Raw genomic sequence first — 20,490 nt, 5'->3', positions numbered from 1 at the left:
CTCTTAAAGTAGAAATTTCTTGTCAGTCATATAAAATTATTTGTATTTTCATGCATTTAAATTCCTTACTAATCATGTATTTTATATGATGGAATAGTAAGAAATATATGATAGTTATTAAGATTCATCTTTATCCTAAAATATTTATCTAATATTCCATATAATAAGCATTGATAACCTTAAACAGTTTAATTACAAAATTAAAAATAATTTTAAACCTTGATTCTTGTAATATAGTCACAATATTTTAATCAAAAAACCTGTGTATTAAAAGTTGTTATCAATGCCTTCCTTAAGTCTCAAAATCTTTAATAAGATTTAGTTCAATTTTTATTTCCTTTAATCATGTAATGATCTTTTCTCATTTTTAAATGATATTCAACATAACCCAGACACCATCTGGCCACATCAAGAAATATGCTTACTTGAAATCCAATTGACATGCAAACTAAATGCAAACTACAAACAGAATTTAATAGCTCATTGGCAGTTTTGAAATACAATTCACCAAATATTTCAAGTAACCACGAAGGACTTAAGAGTCACACTTTTAGATCCTGACCTGCAATACCTAATTGTCAATTGGCTAAAATTCCTCAGACTCTAAGCTAATATTTATATTGGAGGCCAGTTTAAAAGTGACCCTGACATTAGTTACACATGCAAAGCATATGCAAATATTGAATTACTTAGGTCAACCTTTTGCTAAAGCTGGAACCATTAAATAAAAACACATCAACAGTATAAATCATGATAGCACTGTGGTTTATTTAATTCACGTGCCAGCTATGTATATATAACATGTGATGAAGAAAAATCTGAGTTTAAAAAATAATCATCAGAATGTGTCTTTTCATTCCTGCTAACCACAAGGACCTAATGCAAGCTATTATCAGCAACTTTTCTGCTATACCTTCGTATTTTAGCAACTCATAACATTCTTATATAAATGGATACACCTCCTCTTCCTGACCATGAAGGGAACAAACTTCAATTGTACTCCAATTATTCATCTAAATCTTACATCAATTTGTCTAAAGTCATGTTTGTTGATTTCTATTGAACTTTTTTTATTTCTATAGTGATATCAGACAGTACTCCCTTCAATAACAGTTCCCAATATCTTTGGCTGTTCTTCTTAAGCCATTTCAGTTACAGCTTCACTCCAATTTGTAAACTTCCAGTGATTAATTTCTACACTACCATAACATACAACTTCCTTGAGTTTGTTCATTGAATTTTTCGTTCTGCTATTTCACATATTCTTCACTGTAGATATACAGTACTATTTGTATTTCTCTACAGATGGAACTCACCATAGCATCACCTCACATAATGGACTTTCTTGGGAATTGCATCACTAACCCAGCATAACACAACACAACACAGCAATTTTTAAAATTAAAATCTAACTTTGTTAAAGAATTTGTTGCTTCTCCCAGTAGTGAAACTCATTGGTTGTCCAATGCAGAGTGGTAATCCAAGAAACCATATATACACTAACAAAAACAGACTAAGCATGTTGTATTTATGTTTTCATACACACAAATAGATGGGGGATAGCTATGCAATTCTATCTCAATTTAAAATATTAAGATTATTTGTACCTTTAGGTTTTCAGAATAGACAAGCAAACAAATTTTGCTATACAGTAGCCCCACAGTCCCTGCACAACTAACTTTTTTATTAGTATCCTGAATTACTGTAGTATATGGTTATCAACAAGCATTATTATTCATCAAATTACTTAGTTTATACTAGAAGTCAAATTTTGAATTATACATCCATAAGTATTAAAATGCATAATATCGTGGGTCTATGGTTCTAGTATCATACAGAATGATTTCGATACTTCAAAATGCACTGTTTTTCTCTCTTAAACATTCTATTCCACTTAACCTCTGGCAGCTACTAAACTTTATTCTGTCTCTGTAGATTTGCTATTTTCCTAATGTCATAAAGTTAGACTCATGCATTATTTAGTGTTTTCAGATGCTTTGTTTTGCACTTACTAACGTGCATATAACACTTATTCAAATCTATATAAAGAATGCTAGTGTGTGTGTGTGTGTGTGTGTGTGTGTGTGTATTAATTATGTTTAAGTTTTTACATTCCGGCCTTTGCTCCCCTCCTGGTTTCCCCTCCCAGTTCCTCATCCAGTTCCTCCTGCCCCAACTCCAAGAGGATGTTCCATCTTTTCAACCAGGCCTCCCCACTCCCTGAGGCCTCAAGTCTCTTGAGGGCACATCTTCCCTCACTGAGGCCAGACCCAGGAATCCTCTGCTATATATGTGTCAGGGGCCTCAGATCAGCTCATGTAGGCTGCCTGTTTGGTGGCTCAGTGTCTGAGAGATCATGGGGGTCCAGGTTAGTTGAGACTGCTGATCTTCCTATAGGGTTGACCTCCTCCACAACTTCTTCCAGCCTTTCCATAATTCAACCACAAAGTTCCTTGACTTTAGTCCAATGGTTGGGTATAAATATCTGCTTCTGTCTCAGTCAGCTGCTTGTTGGGCCTCTCAGAGGACACCCATGCTTGGCTCCTGTATCTAGGCACACCATATCATCAGTAATAGTGTCAGGCCTTGGAGCCTCCCCTTGAGATGGATCCCAAGTTGACCTGGTCACTAGAGCCCTTTTCCCCCAGTCTCTTCTCCATTTTTGTCCCTGCAGTCTTTTAGAAAGGATCAATTCTGGGTAAGAATTTTTGACTGTGGGATGGCAGCCCTATCTCTCCATTGATGCCCTGTCTTTTTTATTGGAGGTGAACTCTACAAGTTCCCTCTCTTCACTGTTTGACATTTAATCTAAGGTCCTTTGAGTCCTGAGAGTCTCTCATCTACCAAGACCCATTACTTTCTAGAGGTTCCCCCAACCTCCCATCCCCTGAGGTTTCATATTTCCATTCTCAAAAGAACACAATCAAAATTAGGGTATAGAGCTAAACAGAGAATTATCAACAGAGGAATTTCCAAATGACAAAGAAGCACTAATCAAAGAAATGCTCAAAGTCCTTAGTAATCATAGAAATGCAAATCAAAATGACCCTGAGATTTTACCTTTTATCAATCAGAATAGGTCATATATTTTTACTTTAATTGTTCCAGAACAATTATTATCATAGTTATTATCATAGTTTTTTGACCCATTTACCTATTTAAGTATATTTTGTTTGCTTTCAATATTTAGCAAATATAAAGCTATTCCAAGCTTTGATGTGTAGGTATTTGTGTTGGTACATGTTTCACATTAATTTGGACAAATATGAAAAACTTTATTTGGATTATAAGATGGGTCAAAAAATGACTTCTAAGTGACTCTGCTGGTTTCAATTTTATTCGGTATCAAAGCATTTTCCTTATCATTGACAAATGTATAAGCAGGATATGTTTGAGAGAGTTTTGGATTTTACATATTATGATATATGCATAATGAAATGTCATTTTAATTTACAAATTTCTAAACACATATGATGCCAAAATTGCTTTGGTAAGTTTATTTTTCCTTTAACACAGTTATTTTATTTATTGAAGTTTCTGTTTATGTGTATGTCTATGTTTTATGTTTAAATATATATATATATATATATATATATATATATATATATATATATATATGGTTTATATATGGTTATATAGATATATACTTTCCATCAGTTTTTAGCATATATGTATTTGGGGAAAAATAGAACTCCACTCTATGGCATTTCTTTATAGTTCTTAATTGTGTGTTCTACAGAGATTTCAATTTTACAAAACTCCAATTCATCAATGGTTTTATTTTTGTGTTTATACACATTATTATGTTTATAAATAAATAACTCAATTTTATTTTAAATCAAAACAGTATATTGAAGGAAAGCAACTGATTTTATTTTATTATGCTGAAATCTTGCCTTTTTAGTCTAAGGAACATATTATATCTTTGTTCTGTTTTTCTATTTACAAAGAATGTCACTTTGGGAAAGACAAGTTTATCTTTCCCAATCAATACCATTTTTATATTTCCAGAATACACTTTTATAAACTGTTGAAGATTCTTGTATTGCTTTTATAGAGAAGCTGAGGTCTAATTCCTTTCAATTGTGAAGTTATTCAGTTTTTGTCATCTGAGTAATGCTTATTTCAGAGAATATATTAGAATGTGCCTTTAGTTCTATGTTGTAGAAGAATTTATAGATACCTGTTGTAAATTCTTCCTTAATATCTAATATTCTCCTGTGAATACATCTTGACCTGGTATCCTATGTTTTGGAAGACTGATAATTACAAATTATATATTTAATTCTTTAATGTATTATATATACCATTGAGATCATTTCATCCTTCTTGTTAGATAATTGCCAAAGTATATCTTTCAAGAAGTTTTATCTACAATATTAAAATATATAATAGTTCAGAGTATGTTCTATTACCTTATTAATATACATGAGATCAGTACCCTTTTCTAATATTATAAAAACATGTCCCTTTTCTTTTCCTTAACCTGGTAAGAGATTTATGTCATCAATCTTGTTAAAGGATCAGTTTTCACTTCTATTACTCATTTAAATGGAAGTTTTTTTTTTTTTAATTTCATCAATTAGTACAAAATTATTTATTGATTCTTTTGAAGTTAGTTTGGATTCATTTGATGTATATTTGTGTAGAAGAACATTCAGATAGAATCTGGTGGTCAGTCTACCTGGCACACTGTGTTTCTAAATAAGAATCATGACATTCCTTGCTTCTGAATATTCCCAGAAGACAGAACACTACAATCTGAAGTAGCATGAGTAGCTGGTAGCATGCCTGCTGATGTATCTATTCTCTCATGTCTCCATTAATGTGCTTTTTTGGGAAAGAGACCTTGGTGATAAGAGCACTCACTGTCTAATCTGAGGTAATGTGCTAATCAATCTGATAGGCTTACACTATAATAAGTAGCTGTTCACATGCAATAGAGTAGACACTATTTCCTAAATGATGCATTTATAAGATTCTATTTCTTTAAATTTGTTAATGTGGATTTTATGGTCCATACTATGTTTATCTTGGTGATGTCCCCTGTGAATTTAAAACTATGTATTATTATGCTATTAGATAAAGTAATTTGAAATGTCTATTAAATTCAGTTGTTTAATTGTCCTGCTCAGCTCAATTATGTCCATCTTCTGGATGTGTCAATTACTTCTAGGTAGGTGATAAGGATTCAAGAGTAGATTCATTTATTTCCTTTAAATTATATCAGTTTTTCTCACATAATTTAACACTGCTATCTGGTACATGTACTTTAAGATACATCATACATTTTTAAATGAAATTGATAATTCAATTTTGGTTCTCCTGAAATTGGCTTTAGAAATTATAGTTACTCCAGCTTTTTTTTAATTTCTTCTGCATAGTAGTTATTACTCTTTCCCTTTTAATTACTAAATATAATCTATATTTGTATTTTAAATGAGTTTCTCTTAGGAACCATATATTTGTTTCTTCTTTTATCAACCTTTCTAATTATTTTTGTTTTTTTCTAACATTAGTTTGCTGCATTTTGCTGAGTCAGTACAAAATTTCAAAGGGAGCAAGTTCACCGTCAAGTAAAAGCAAAATACCTCATGTTTGATGTTATTAGGATACATACATCAGTTGCTATCATTTAATTGTCCATTGCAGACCATTTTTTGATAAGTTGTTATTAAACAAACTTAAGTAGCTTCTACATTTAGTTTATTTGTTGTTTTTATGTTTTCTTAATCTTTTTTACCCCATCTTCCCTCTTTTACTGGCTTCTTAGGTTTTAGTGGAACAATTTATATACAATTTATAACAATTGCACTTCTTATTTTCCCTAGTCTCTGTTTTCCTTCTTATGTCACCTTATAGATAAGATTATTATTTGGTTTGGACTATTTTAAATTTAATGATTTTTTTAAGAATGTCATATATGAATTCTCTATTAATAACATTGCCACTCCTCTCTCAACTCTCCAACTCCTCCAATATCCCTCAATTCTCTCAAATCCATGAACTCTATTTTTTCAATTATGCACATACACACACACACACACAACAATAAGCATATTCTTCTGAGTATATTTATTGTTGCTCATATTTCTCAAATGTGCATAAATTTATGGCTAATAGTTTGGATTTGGATAAACTGGCCTATTTCTGGAGATGTTTTCATTTAGATTTAGAACTCATCTAAATGTGGTTGGAAACATTACTGTATAAATATATGGATAGTACAAGTACCATATGAAAAGAATATTTTTATTAATTATTTTATTTATTTACATTCCAAATGTCGCCCCTCTTCCTGGTCCCTTGTCCACTAGTTCTTCACTCCATTCTCCCTCCCCTTTGCTTCTGAGAGGTTGCTCCCCCATCGACCCACCCACTCTCACCTCAACCTGCTAGCATCCTCCTTCCCTGGGGCGTCAAGTTTCTACAGAATTAAGTACATCCTTTCCCACTGAGGCAAGACAAGGCAGTTCTCTGCTACATATGTAGCAGGGCAGCGCTGGGCATGGACCAACCCATGTGTGTTCTATGGTTGATGGTTTAGTCTCTGGAAGCTCTAAGCAGTCTGGGTTAGTTGATACTGTTCGTTTTCCTATGGGGTTGCAATCCCCTTCAGCTCTTTCAGTCCTTTCCAAACACTTTCATAGGGGTCCCTGACCTCAGACCAAAGGTTGGTTATAAGTATCTGCATCTGTCTCAGTCAACTGCTGGTAGAACCTCTCAGAGAACAGCCATGATAGGCTCCTGTCTACAAGCATAACATGGCATCAGTAATAGTGTTGGGTTTGGTTCCTGCACATGGGATGGATCCCAAGTTGGGCCAGTCTCTGGATGGCCTTTCCTTCAGTCTCTGCTCCATTTTTGTCTCTGCATTTCCTTTAGACAGGAACAATTCTGGATCAAAAATTTTGACGAGTATTTTCAAATCTTCTTTCCTAGTATAATTTATTTCTCTTATCTACAAGGCATAATCACCCAATTGGCTAATTTATGAACAGACTATTATGTTAAATTAAGGATAAGAAAAATATTTACATTATTTTATTGATTTCAGAATGTTCCAGCTGTATAATTTTTTTTTCTGAATTACTGGTCATACCATGTTCCTTGCATCAGGTCTGTGGCAATAGTGCCACATCCTTTTTTTGCATTTTCTCTGCCTTGGTTTTCTGCAGTTTGAGTGATATGCTGGCTTGTAGAATGCTTTGGTATTTAACACATTAGTGCACTTTTGGCATGTTTGCTTTCTTTTTCAATGATTTTAGAAAAATTCTATCACTTGTTTGAACATGATCCATAAATGAAAGTGCATGTCCAGACTTCTGAGGGTTTATGGTACAAGTCCAAGTAAGAAGAAAAAAGTCTTGTAACCCCTGTTTCTCCATAACATGGGTTGTTCTCAGAATGTGCTTTTGTGCTGTTCCCAGATATAATGAACAGGAGTGTATTTACTTTACATTACCCATTATCTAACTTATTATTATTCAGATGATGTTTTCATCTGCTACATGATGAAGATTCTATGATGATGGATGATGAAGGCAATGACTATATGTATATTGCAGAATGTCAATAGGGGTCATTTCATTGCTATGATTTTTTGTTGTCACTGTTTAGAGCAGTGGTACTTTGTTTTACTGGAGGTGCAGGCTATCTAGTCTTACTTTCATGGTTACCTGAAGAGTGAGAGTTATGGGTTCCATCTAGCAGAGTGGGCCTTAAGTCAAATTAGAGATAGGATGGTGGTTGGTTACTCACACAAGTTTTGTACCACCACTGCCCTAACATATTTTGCAGACAAATCACAATCATAAATCAAAGGGTTTATAGCTGCATTTATGTTTCTCCTTTGGTAACTTGTAGAGTACCTCTTATACCAAAGATATAAGCACATAGAGGAGAAGGTTCTGTGTAGGCACCAGCTCAACTTCTCCATGTTCATTGAGTTGTTTGAGTGTTGTCTTCAGTAATAGGGCATTGCTATTAATTTATTGATAATATTCTGTGGCCTTGTAAACATCCTTGATTGTTTGGAGATTCTCATGGAGTACTTTCACCAACAGCTCAAATATATGTAACTCAATTCTGGTTTTCTCTTGTCACTAAATGATGTTTTCAGAACCAATGAGTCTCTTGTGGCTAATGTGGTTGAACATTTATTTAAGTACCCTACAGACATTTACCTTTTTTTTTTTTTTTTTTTTTTGGAGAATTTTCTGCTTAGGTCTGTACCCCAGTTTCAATTTTCTTATTTGTTTTATTTGAGTTCTTTCTATATTTTGGATACTAGTTCTCTATCAAATTTGGAGTTGGTTAAAAAAAATTATCTTTCCTCATGTATGCTGCCACCTTGTCTGAATGATAATGTCATTTGTCAATTTCATGAGGTCCCATTAATTAATAGTTAATCTCAGTTTCTTGCTAATGGTGTTCTGTTCAGAAAGCCTCTGTTTTGTACCAGTGAGTCTAGGATTATACTATACTTTTTCTTCTGTTAGATTTAGTATATCTGATTTTATGTTTATGCATTTGTTCAGGGTGATAAGTATGGATCTATTTAGATTCTTCTATCTGTGGCTAATCAATTTTAGCAGTACTTATTTTTTTGTTTATCAAAAATCAGTTGTCCAAAAGTACATAGACTAATGTTGGGGGTCTTTATTTTGATTCCATTGATAAAAGTTCCATGGTAGTACTTTGTTGATTTTATTATTATAGATCTATAGTACAATTTGAGGTCAATGATGGTGATACTTCCAAAAATTATTTATTATTTATTATTTATTATTTAGGATTATTGGATCTATCCTTGTTGTGTGTGCATGTATTGCATAGGAAGCTAAATATGGTTTCAAGATCTACAAAAAATTCTGTTGCCGGGCGGTGGTGGCGCACGCCTTTAATCCCAGCACTTGGGAGGCAGAGGCAGGCGGATTTCTGAGTTCAAGGCCAGCCTGGTCTACAGAGTGAGTTCCAGGACAGCCAAGGCTATACAGAGAAACTCTGTCTCGAAAAAACCAAAAAAAAAAAATTCTGTTGATATTTTGATTGGGTTTGCATTTAGTACGAAGATTACTTATGCTAAGATGGCCCCTTTTTATGTTATTCCTACTAATCCATGAGCATGGGAAATTTTTCCATCTTCTGATATCTTCTTCAAGTTTATTCAAGGGAGGGGGTTGCCATCCCACAGCCAAAACTCTGACCCATAATTGTTCCTGTCTGAAAGAACTTCAGGAATTGAAATGGAGAGGAGCCTGAGGAAAAAGTTTCAGTGACAGGGCGAACAGGTTAAGGGGAGGTCCCAAGGCCTGACACTATTACTGAGGCTATGGAGCACTCACAAAAAGGGACCTGTCATGACTGCCCTCTGAAAGACCCAACAAGCAGTAATGATACTTAGACTTTTTCCTTCCAATTCATATCTCCTTGGTCTCATTTAGTTGTCTTATTGTTCTAGCTTAGACTTAAAGCATTATATTGAATAAATAGGGAGAAAGTAGACAGGCAATCTTGTCTTGTTCCTAACTTAGCTGAAGTTCTTTGAAGTTTCTCGCTATTGAAGGTAATATTGTCTCTGAGCTTGCTGTATACTGCCTTTAATATTTCCAAAAATGTCCCTTGCATCCCCAATTTCTCCAGGACTTTTATCATGATGGGATGGTGGATTTTGTCAAAGGATTTTTATGCAAATAATTAGATGAGCATGTGGTTTTTTTGTCTTTTAGTTGGTTTATATGGTTGATGACATTTATTGACCCACTTGCCTCTGGGATGAAGTTTTCAGAATCATAATGGATGATCTTTTATATGGGTTTGGTTTGTGTGTATTTTATTGGGAATTTTGTAACTTTTTAAAAAATAAATCACATATATATGATTTTTTCCTTCTCAAACATTTTTTAAGATTTATTTATTTAATGTATGTGGGTGCAGTGTCACTGTCTTCAGACCCAGAAGATGTCACCAGAAGATGGCATCAGATCCCCACTGCAGATGGTTGTGAGCCACCATGTGGTTTCTGGGAACTGAACTCAGGACTGCTGGAAGAGCGGTCATTGCTCTTAACTGCTGAGCTGTCTCTCCAGCCTGGAATTTTGTATCTTTGTTCATAAGAACGAAAAGGGCTATGATTCATTCTGTGATGGGTCTTTATGTGGTTTTGGTATCATACTCATTGGGGCCTCATAAAACAAATTGGGCAATGTTATTTCTATCTCTTTTGTGGAATAATTTAAAAAGTATTGACATAAACTTGTTTTTCATTTGGGAAATTTTTATTGACTAATTTCAGGATCACAAATTATACATTATTCAATAAAAGTTATCCATCATAATGTAATGGAGACCTTTTGAGTTTTTAATGTATCAATTGACTCCTTTTGAGTTTTTAATCTGTTTACATCTTCTGTGTTTTCTTTTTTCTTTTTTATTGGTTATTTTATTTATTTACATTTCAGACACCATTCCCTTTTTCCATTTCCCCTCCCTAGAAACCCCTTATCGCACCCCCTCCTCCTTTATACTTTTATACCTTTTTAATTACATGCAAGTATTAGGGTCAGTTCTAGGTTGAGGATCTAGTTATTAAATTAACAGGCTAGCAAGCCAAGGATGGGTAATATTCTGCACAGAGCCTTACCAACCTAAGACAGAAATGAATTGCTTTTGATAATGCACATTCCATGCTGGGTAAGGAAGGCATTCTTGGCAGAACAAACTAAGACAGGTGTCTGTGTTTTTATATGTTATATCACATTTCCATTACTTCACCACATTCATCAGGCATTTTAAATTGTCAATAGATAATTCTAAAATAGCTGCTATATCTGAACCAGTGCTGATGTTTCCTTTGTCTCTTTACATATTTAATCTTTTTATTGGATATTTTATTTACATTTCAGATGCCATCCCCTTTCCCCATTCCCGCCCCCAGAAAACCCCTATCCCATGCCCCCTTTTTCTTTTTGCTCTTCTACACTTTTTAAAAATGTTAAATGCTTTATAAGTTTGGTAATGCTACATATTTAATCTTATTTTCTGAGTATGTATGTGCAGATGTGCTTATACATGTATACTTCAGGCCAAAGGTAAAAATATACTGCCTTCTCCAATATCTTAGTTTTTGAAGCATGATTTTTTTTTACTGACCCTGATTCTGCTAGACTGGCTTCAGAAAAGTTTCAGGGATTCAAGTTCCTCTGGCCCATTCCAGGAAGTGCTCAGATTATAGCACTTTTTTCAATTTTTCTCTTGTTTCCTTGGTGTTCTTGTTTCTGAACCCCAGATTTTGTTTTTTTCTCTAGGAAATTCAAAATTCATGGTACCTGAAGCTTTTGGTTCTTTCAGCTATAAAAACTTCTGTTATACAAAGATCTTATTCTAGTGATCCCAGTACTGTGCTCAGGTTTGTCATGTGATCTAGGGATCTAGATATATGTTCTCAATAACTCATGAGACATTGCATCAATCCTTGGAATGTATTTGAATCATCGTTTCATAAACCGTGTTTTCTGGTTGCTGGTTGACTGTCCCATATGATTTATCAGGTGCATAAGGACTGAAAACAGTATGACTTTAGGGAAATGTTTTAGGTTGAGAAAGATTGAAGTTAGACTAAATTAAGTGTATAATAGGTGGTTTTTAATTTTTCTCTTGTTTCCTCGGTGTTCTTGTTTCTGAACCCCAGATTTTATTTTTGTCTCTAGAAAATTCAAAATACATAGTACCTGAAGCTTTTGGTTCTTTCAGCTATAACAAACTTCTATTATACAAAGTCCTTATTTTAGTGATGGTATATTGTAAGGGGTAACTGTTTCAAATTTATTCTGTTGCTTTAACCCCAGGAATCACAGGGTTCAACAGGGAAATAAAACTCCTAGGAAACGGAATAATGGATCTCTTCTCTGAGAACTCTTATTTACAAAAAAATGCAGTATTTTACCTAAGTAAATTAATGAAAGATCTATTTTGCAGCAGAAAAATTTAAGAGTATTTTAATCCTTTGTAGAGATCACCTAGATAGAAACTTGTACAGATAATCTATATTCATATTTAAAGTGCTATTAATCACTATAATTTACATAACAATTATTCTATGAGAATAATTATTAATTTCTTTACATTTGTCAATTTGTAGCACTCATAATAACCTGAAATAGTTATACTTCCACTGCTACTTTATAGGTATAGAAATTGAGACTTGTACCATCTTGATGACTTCTCCAATGAAACACAATTATGTAAATTTGTAAAAATAGAATTTAAAATCCAAGTCAATATGGTCCTTGCAAATATTCTGTGTAGCAACCTCACAAACTAACACACTTTTATTTTATTCTGCTGCTTTGCCTCTTAGTTACCTATACGATAAAAATTTCATATTTTCAAAGAAGTCACTATTTTTTCCCCATGGTTTTAAACTGGTTTATAACTTGTTGATAAGAAATAGACTAAATTTTGCCATTACAAGATAACTAGAAGGTCCTGCCATGTATTTTTAAAACATCCAATTTTGTCAGTATAGTATACATACGATTGCTTAGCAGATGATTCTGCTGAAGTGGATTAAGGGTAGGAGCACTACCAAGGCCTGGCTGGCCAGCAAGCGATGCATGAGCAATTCCATGTTGATGTCCAGGAGCAGCAAGTGGAGATTGTATCTTATCTTTATCCCAGGAAGATTCACTTCCACCTAAATAAATTGAAATGAAAAGATTTCAATTGATAGCTTTTCTATAAAAAAAAAAAAAAAAACTTCAAAACCTCCATTGTAGAAGTGTAATAAATAGTACTTCTTAGAAATATTTTATTGATCTTCAAATCCATAATTCTACTTTCAGACACATGAGGGCTCACAAACACTGTTTGTTTAGGAGCTACCTTTCTTGAGTAAGTCATATCTTCCTTTTCTTTCCCTTTCTCTCCAACTCTCTGCAATCTACAAATCCACAAGCCTCATTCCTGACCTGCAGCCGGCATACTCCCCATCACATGAGCTACTTTCCCTTGGTATATAGCTTCTTCCCTTTCTCTTTGCACACTCCAACACATGGTATATTCAGACTCACAAACCTAGATACTGACAAGTGGCCTTTAAACATCTTAATTTGTGAAGCCCCTATGCTTAACTTAGCATACCCATCAACTTAACCTAAATGATCTTAGGTGACATGTTTCTTGCCCCTGTCCTCATCTAAGGAAGGACATGCTATTCTATCACACACACACAACGAAAGAAACAAGTTCACATGCCTAGGTCAAATAAGAGAAATAAAAAACAGGAACCATAACATAACCACCACCAACAAAAACAAAAACAATGGCAACAACAAAACCTTGTCCAAAACAGCATGTCTCCCACAAAACTTACTAGTATTCTGCAAGTGTTCTCTAGTGGAAACTACCTAAATGAATTCCAGAGCACACAGTATTTTAAAAATAATCATAAACTTAACAAAAACAATTCATGAATTTAAAGATGACATAAAAAACATTTCATTCAACTTGATTAGCATAACAGTGAATGTTATAATAGTGTCCAAGAAAATATAAATCCACACCTGAATGAAAAACTAAAGATAAATTGGTATTTTAAAACTGTATTCCATAAAAATCAAAATATCAAAAATAATACAAGCTGAAGTGGAGATGGAATTGAAAAACTCCATACCCCAGTTAGAAAATTAAAGAGACAGCTTTACAAGTAGAATGAATCAATTCGAATGTAGGATAAGAGAACAGAACCCAAACATATAATAGACTATTTATGTAAAATAAACAAAGAAAATTTTTAAAAAGTAAAAAGAGGAGGATAGGTCACTTGAATGAGGAAACCCAGACCTAGAAAGAGAAAGGTTGACTGCTTTCTCATACCTGAGGCTCCTATCTTCAAGTCTTCAGATGTGAGTACATATGGGGAAACAGCAAAAAACAAGCAAGTAAAAGGAACAGTGCTGGGCTGTGCGGTAGGTGGAGAATGGAGAGGGGAATAGTATGGTACAGGTCATCTGATAGGGAAAATGTGAATAAAAGAGTCTAATCACATAAAAGGAGGGAGATAAATACAGGAGGATAGAGGATGGCAAAAATGAAGATATTTGAAGAATTCATAAGGAATCATATAATTAAGTATCTACCTAAAATAAACTATAATAATCTAAGTATGTGTATAAATAAATGTATATAGTTTAACTGAAATTTTCTTAGGCTGACAATGTTCCTTCCAAGACCAAAACACCATTAAATAAGAATCTAATACTAGGCATGAATAGCCCTGTTTCAAGCTGTTGGCCTTTGTCCAAGAGACACCAAAAACATTGCAGGCTAATGTTATTGCTTTCAGTTGTCTCCCAGAAGTGGAAGGTTAGTCTCTATTGTGAAGATACCATGATCTTCTGAGTTAAGAAATAGGGATACTTCAGCTGCCAGACCTCAAAGCCTTCTCCCTTAAGATTAGCTTTTATAAAACCATAAATCATTATTCAAGCTTCCAAAGAATGGAAGCAAGCAAAACTCCTACCTAAGCTTTGATGTCTATAAACCATAATAGTGATCAGTAGGGCTCAATATCCCTAAGGGTAAAGAAGTGGCATACATACTTGGGTGATAACCAATAGTTCTCTATTTAAATTTAAGACCTGTAGCAGTAAGTTTAAGTTACACTGCTTTGTGCTCCTGGAGGGTGGTGGGCTTCTAGCCACCTGTCCAGGAACTCATAGAATCCACGAAGGAAAGACATACACACATTAGCTTATTTTTGAAATGCCATGGTTAGCTCAGAGGCTGGGCAGTTCTAATCCTCTGCCTGCTAACCCAGGCCCAATGGCCACTTTTTCAAATTCTTACATTGTTCATTGACTTTCTCTCCTGCAGCTCTAAATCTGATCTGTCTCCCACTGCATCATGGTGATGCTTGTTTTCCTCCTCTCCTCTGTCCTAGCCCTTGCAAATCTAAAGGTCCCACCCAGTCTGCTTTTGCCTAGCTATTAGCCATTGGCTCTTTATTGATCAATCAGAAACCAATTGGGGACAAAGACCTTCAGCATTTGGACACACAGATTCCTGAATAAATCAAAACATTAGAACCAATCCCCAACAAAGATCCATTCAACAAGAGGAAATTCTGGACTGGTACTGAAAACTCAGCCAATTCCCTAGAACTTGTGAAGTTATAGATTGTGGAGGGCAACCTACAACTACTACTGTATTGACCCAGCATAATTGCTAAATACATTCAAATTATTTGTTCTTATACCCACAGAATTCTAGTTCTCACCCTTCATCAAAGAAACTTTTCTTTGCAATAGATGGAGAACATTTATAGAACACAACCAATCAAAATGCACTTGGGGAGCTAGGTACCAACTGATACATCTACAACATAACTCTTACATTTAGGGATCAGGCAACACTGCCAGAAAGGAGAAGAAATACTATAAGAGCCAAAGTATTATAGAGTTTTCTTTGAGATTATGTCTTCTAGTAATATCAGAAGTGACATCTATAAAGTATCACCAATATAACTGACTGACTAAACATGAGCTGAGCAAAGACAACATCAATAGGCATGCTAAAGTGGATGGGGAAAAGCCTGTGAGCTTCTTCCTGTAAAGCCTATCGGCAACTGGCAACTACAAAATGCTAAAAGTAGGAAAAATAATCTCACCCAAGAAAGAGTATACCAACTGGCCATCAAATACCAAATGTTGAACCTTGAAAACATATATAAAAGCAACATTATACAGACTGATTTGGTTGTATTTGTATACTTAGTAATATATAAGGTTATATATATATATGCATATATGTATAGGTATACAGACACAGAAACACAGACACAGATACACACGTGTGTGTACATACCCACACATAACAAATAATGAATAATAGAAGACATAAAATTAAAACAGCAAGGAGGATATGTAGGAGAGTTTAGAAGAAGGAAAGGGAAAACTATAAAATTTTATTACAATCAGAAAAATAGAAGTAATACTTTTAAAATATAAGATAGGAATATGAGACAATGTGGGATACCACCTATCTTAGTTAAAGTTTCTATTGATGTCACAAATGTCATAAACAGAAAGCAAGTTGGAGAGAAAAGGGTTTATTTGGTTTACAAGTCCATATCACTGTTTTTTACTAAAGGAAATAAGGTCAAGAATTCAAACAGCATAGGAACCTGGAGGCAGGACCTGATGCAGAGGCTAAGAAGGGGTACTTTTTGCTGGCTTGCTTGTCCTGCTTTCTTATAGAACCTAAGACTACCACCCCAGGGATGGAGCAACATATAAGAGGATGGGCCCTTACCCATGTATGACAGGAGCCTGGTATAGCTGTCCCCTGAGAGGCTCTTCCAAAGCTGGACCAATACAAATGCAGATGTACACAACCAACCATTGGACTGAGCACAGTGACCCCAATGGAAGAGTAAAGGGAAGGACTGTAGGAGCTGAAGGGTTTTGCAACACCATAGGAAGAACAACAATATCAATCAATCAGACCCCCAAAGCTCCCAGGGACTATACCACCATCTAAAGAGTGCACAGAGAGACCCATGGCTCCAACTGAATATGTAGCAGAGGATGGCCTTATCTGGCATGACTGGTAGGGAAGCCCCTTGGTCCTGTGGAGGCTTGATGACCCAGGATAGGAGAATGCTAGGGCACTGAGGCAGGAGTGGGTGGCTAAGTGGGGGACTACACTCATAGAGGCAGGGGGAAGGAGGAGGGGATAGGGTGCTTGTGGAGGAGAAACGGGGAAGGGTTAAAATACTTGAAATGTAAATAAGTAAAATAGCCAATAAAAAATGAAAAAATTAAATGTTTCACAGACAGATCTTATGGGGTCATTTTCTCAACAGACATTCCCTCCTTTCAGATAATTCTTGTTTTTGTGTCATGTTGACTGATATAAGGCTAGCCAGAATACCACTAAAAGACCAAATCTTCTAATATTAACATAGAAGAGGGAGGAGAATAATCCAATGGTACCAACCAGATCTTTAACAAGAAAACTTTCCCACACTAAGAAAAGACCTATTCATACAGATTCAAAAACTACACAGAAACACAAATAAATAAGATCAAAAACAAATTTTAGCCTAAAACAAAGAAGTAGGCTTTGGGCTACTTTACTAGGCTAAAACAAAGAAGTAGGCTTTAGTAGACTTTGGGCTAGGACAGGGAAATAGGCTTAGGTATTTTGTTCATCCTGATAAGCCCTTAGAAACAGTGATCATGGGAGTGTTCATGAAACATTGTTTATTGCCTTGCTTGTTCTTTGGCTATTTGTGTTTATTGTCTTGCTTGTTCCTTGAATATGTGCATTTATTATATTGTTAGTTTCTCAACCTATAACTGACCTAAATACTTGCATGTAATTAAAATAATATAAAAGCAAAAAAGAAAACAAAAGAAAAAAGAAAACAAAAGAAAAAGAAAGAAAGAAAAACTTATGAGATATCAGAGTCAAACCACTAAATATGTAGACCTAATAGAAATATTGAAAGTGGCAAGAGAATAAACACAAATCATATATTAAGGTAAACCCATCAAACTGATTTCTCAGTGGGAACTCTGAAAGTCAGAAGAACCTGGAACAAATTCTAAAACTTGGAGCCTACTCCAAATTCTAAAAATCCTGACTCAAAACCTAGTCTACTATACCTAGCAAAAATAACTACCATAGTCGAAATAAAAAATTTCCATAATCCAAATATCCTAAAAAGTTTTATAACCACCAAAAAAGCTATAAACAATATAAGAAGCAAACGTTCAAATGAAAGAAACCCTAGACAGAAAACAATGAAGCTATAATTTAATACAAATAAACTACAACTAAAAGAACCAACCCAGAAAAATAAAAAAAAATCTGAAATTTATGAACAACTTTTGATAATAACTCAGCAAAATATTCCACGGAAATATCAAAGAATATACTATATACACATCACCATATGATCATGTCTCTAAAATGGGGCATATGCTAATATACAAAGTTAGCCTTAACAAGTACACAGATATTGAAAAAAAATCTAAGATTCCTATGTCACCATTATGTAATAAAGTATAAAATTAACATCAAAGAAAACTCAACTGAGAATGATAGAAATTAAGTATAATACAAAATAAGAAATAAAGAAATAAAGTATTCCAAGCACTAAGTAAACATGAAAACAGCACCAAAACAAAACAAAATAAAAACCTCTGAGACAAACGAAAAGCAATTCTAAGAGGAAAAATTTCACTCTTAAGTGCTCAAATAATATTCAGAATGAACACAAATACATGACTTAATGGTGCAACTCAAGAATTTGGGGGTAGGGGACAAACCAATAGAAATAGAAAGAAATAATAAAAATTAAAGCAGAAATTAATGAAATTATATTAAGATCAATTATAATAAGATCAATAATTAATAGAAAATTTAATAAGATCAACAGAACATTGACCCAATTAAGCAAAGTAAAGAAATAAATGGAAATATGCAACTTCTGGGGGTGGGAGACCAACTAGAAAGTCTCAGAGAGGCTCCCAGGTATCAATGGGGTTGGTCTTAGCTGAAATGCCCAACAGATAGGAAAGGGAAAGTGAAGAGCCCACCTCCAGTAGATAGATAGGCAAGTCCCCAAGTAGAGAAACCACATTGCCAACCGGCTGTCAAAATATCTGACCCAGAATTGTTTCTGTCTAAAAGAACTACAAGGACAAAAACGGGGAAGACTGAAAGAAAGGCTGTCCAGTGACCAGCCTAAGTTAAGATCCATATCATGGGTGGGGCACCAAGGCTGACACATTTGATACTATGGTGTATTTACAGACAGGAGCCTAACATGGATGTCCTCTGAGAGATTTTACCAACAGCTGACTTAGACAGACACAGATACTTACACCCAACGACTGGATTGAAGTTGGAGACCCTATGTTTTAATTAGGGAAATGCTGGAAGAAGCTGAGGAAGAGGGCAACCACATAGGAAGACCAGCAGTCTTTACAGAAATAGAACAAAACTATTCTAAAATTCATGCGTACCTAAAAAAGACCAAGATAGAAAAAGCAAAAACTCATTTGGAAGAAGAAAAGACCAGGATAGCTAAAGCAATACTGCATTAAAAAAAATACAGCAAGGGCTGCTATTTCATACTTCAAGATATTTTATAGAACTATTGTAAGAAAAGCAATATTATATTGGTGCAAAAACAGACAAATAGACTAATAAAATAAAACAGAAGACCCAAAGATGAATACTCAAAAATATAGCATTCTGATATTTGACATTGAGGCACAAAAACATATACTACAGAAAAAAGATCTTCATTGTATTGGTTGCTCTTCACAAACTGACTTAAGGCCCTATTACAAAAGATAACACTTCCATACTTTATTGAAAATGAGATTTTGAGCTTGAGAAAACTATAGTTTTATCTCTACAACTATCTATCATTCATGCTAATGAAAGATACTCTATAGATTATCAGAGGAAAAGGGTATTGATCAACACAGGTAGAACCCCTCCAGCTTACAACAGTAACATGTCTTCAAGATATGAGGCTGGCAAAAATTTTATGGGAGTAACCAATCAATCTCTAATTAGATTTAAGATATACTCCACAAGATAAAACCCATGCCTGTCACACCAAAAATGTCCAAAGACCTGAGACTGTGTAGTCCTGGGAGAAACCAAATACTGTTCTGCTAAAAGATATAGCTATAAAAGAGCTTCTAATGGCATTCTGTTATATACATAGGTCAGTGTCTCACATATCCTCATCCGAGAAACTTCTTTTAAAGTAGAAGAATACTAACACTGAGACCCACACTTGCACAATGTGCAAATAGTGAAATATTTTGAAGTACTAAGTCTTAAAGTATTGTCTTTGTTAATGCTCTTGCCTCAGGGCTCAGGAAGATATGTTGGAAACGAGACAAAAAGAATTGAAATTGGAATCTAAGGAAGCACTGCACTCCAAAAGGAAGATAAAGACACATATGAACTCACAGAGACTATGGTAGTACCCACAATGCCTGCACAAGTTCAAGCCAGATGGAGTGTAAGATCTGGAAAGGGGAAGAGGACATGAGCTCCTATCACTAACCAAGAAGTTTTCAGAAACTGATACTTATACACAAAGAAAAATTAATTTTCACCAATAGAAGCTCACTGAGAATTCATTCATTCATTCATCCATACATTCATTCATTCACTTTATATCCAGATCACTGTCCTGCATCCTGGTACCCCCTGCCACAATCCTCCCACACTTCTCTCCTCTTCTCCTCTGAGAGAGCCCCATTGAATATCCCTCCACCCTGGCACATCAAGTCTCTGAAAAACTAGGTGTTTGTTCTCCCATGGAGATCAGATAAGGCATTAGAGTTAGGGGTATATATTCTACAGACAGGCAACAGATTTAGGGCTAGACTCTGCCCCAGTTGTTTGGGACCCACATGAAGACTGAGCTTCACATCTGCTATATATGTGCAG

The 20,490-nt window shown here is 34.7% G+C and overlaps 1 protein-coding gene across 2 annotated transcripts in view; it reads right to left on the bottom strand.

Moving 5' to 3' along the window:
* The window catches only part of Dach2 (dachshund family transcription factor 2), a 464,497-nt gene that overhangs the window by 101,493 nt on the left and 342,514 nt on the right, over positions 1-20,490 (bottom strand). For both annotated transcript variants that reach the window (XM_076918144.1, XM_076918145.1), the window contains exon 5: positions 12,539-12,697. In XM_076918144.1, coding sequence (XP_076774259.1) covers positions 12,539-12,697 — 159 coding nt within the window. The remainder of the gene's footprint in view (positions 1-12,538; positions 12,698-20,490) is intronic.

This window comes from Arvicanthis niloticus, chromosome X (assembly GCF_011762505.2).
Source record: "Arvicanthis niloticus isolate mArvNil1 chromosome X, mArvNil1.pat.X, whole genome shotgun sequence".
NCBI lineage: Eukaryota > Metazoa > Chordata > Mammalia > Rodentia > Muridae > Arvicanthis > Arvicanthis niloticus.
Note: the sequence above shows the minus strand (reverse complement) of the source record. Positions and strands in the feature narration are given on the sequence as shown.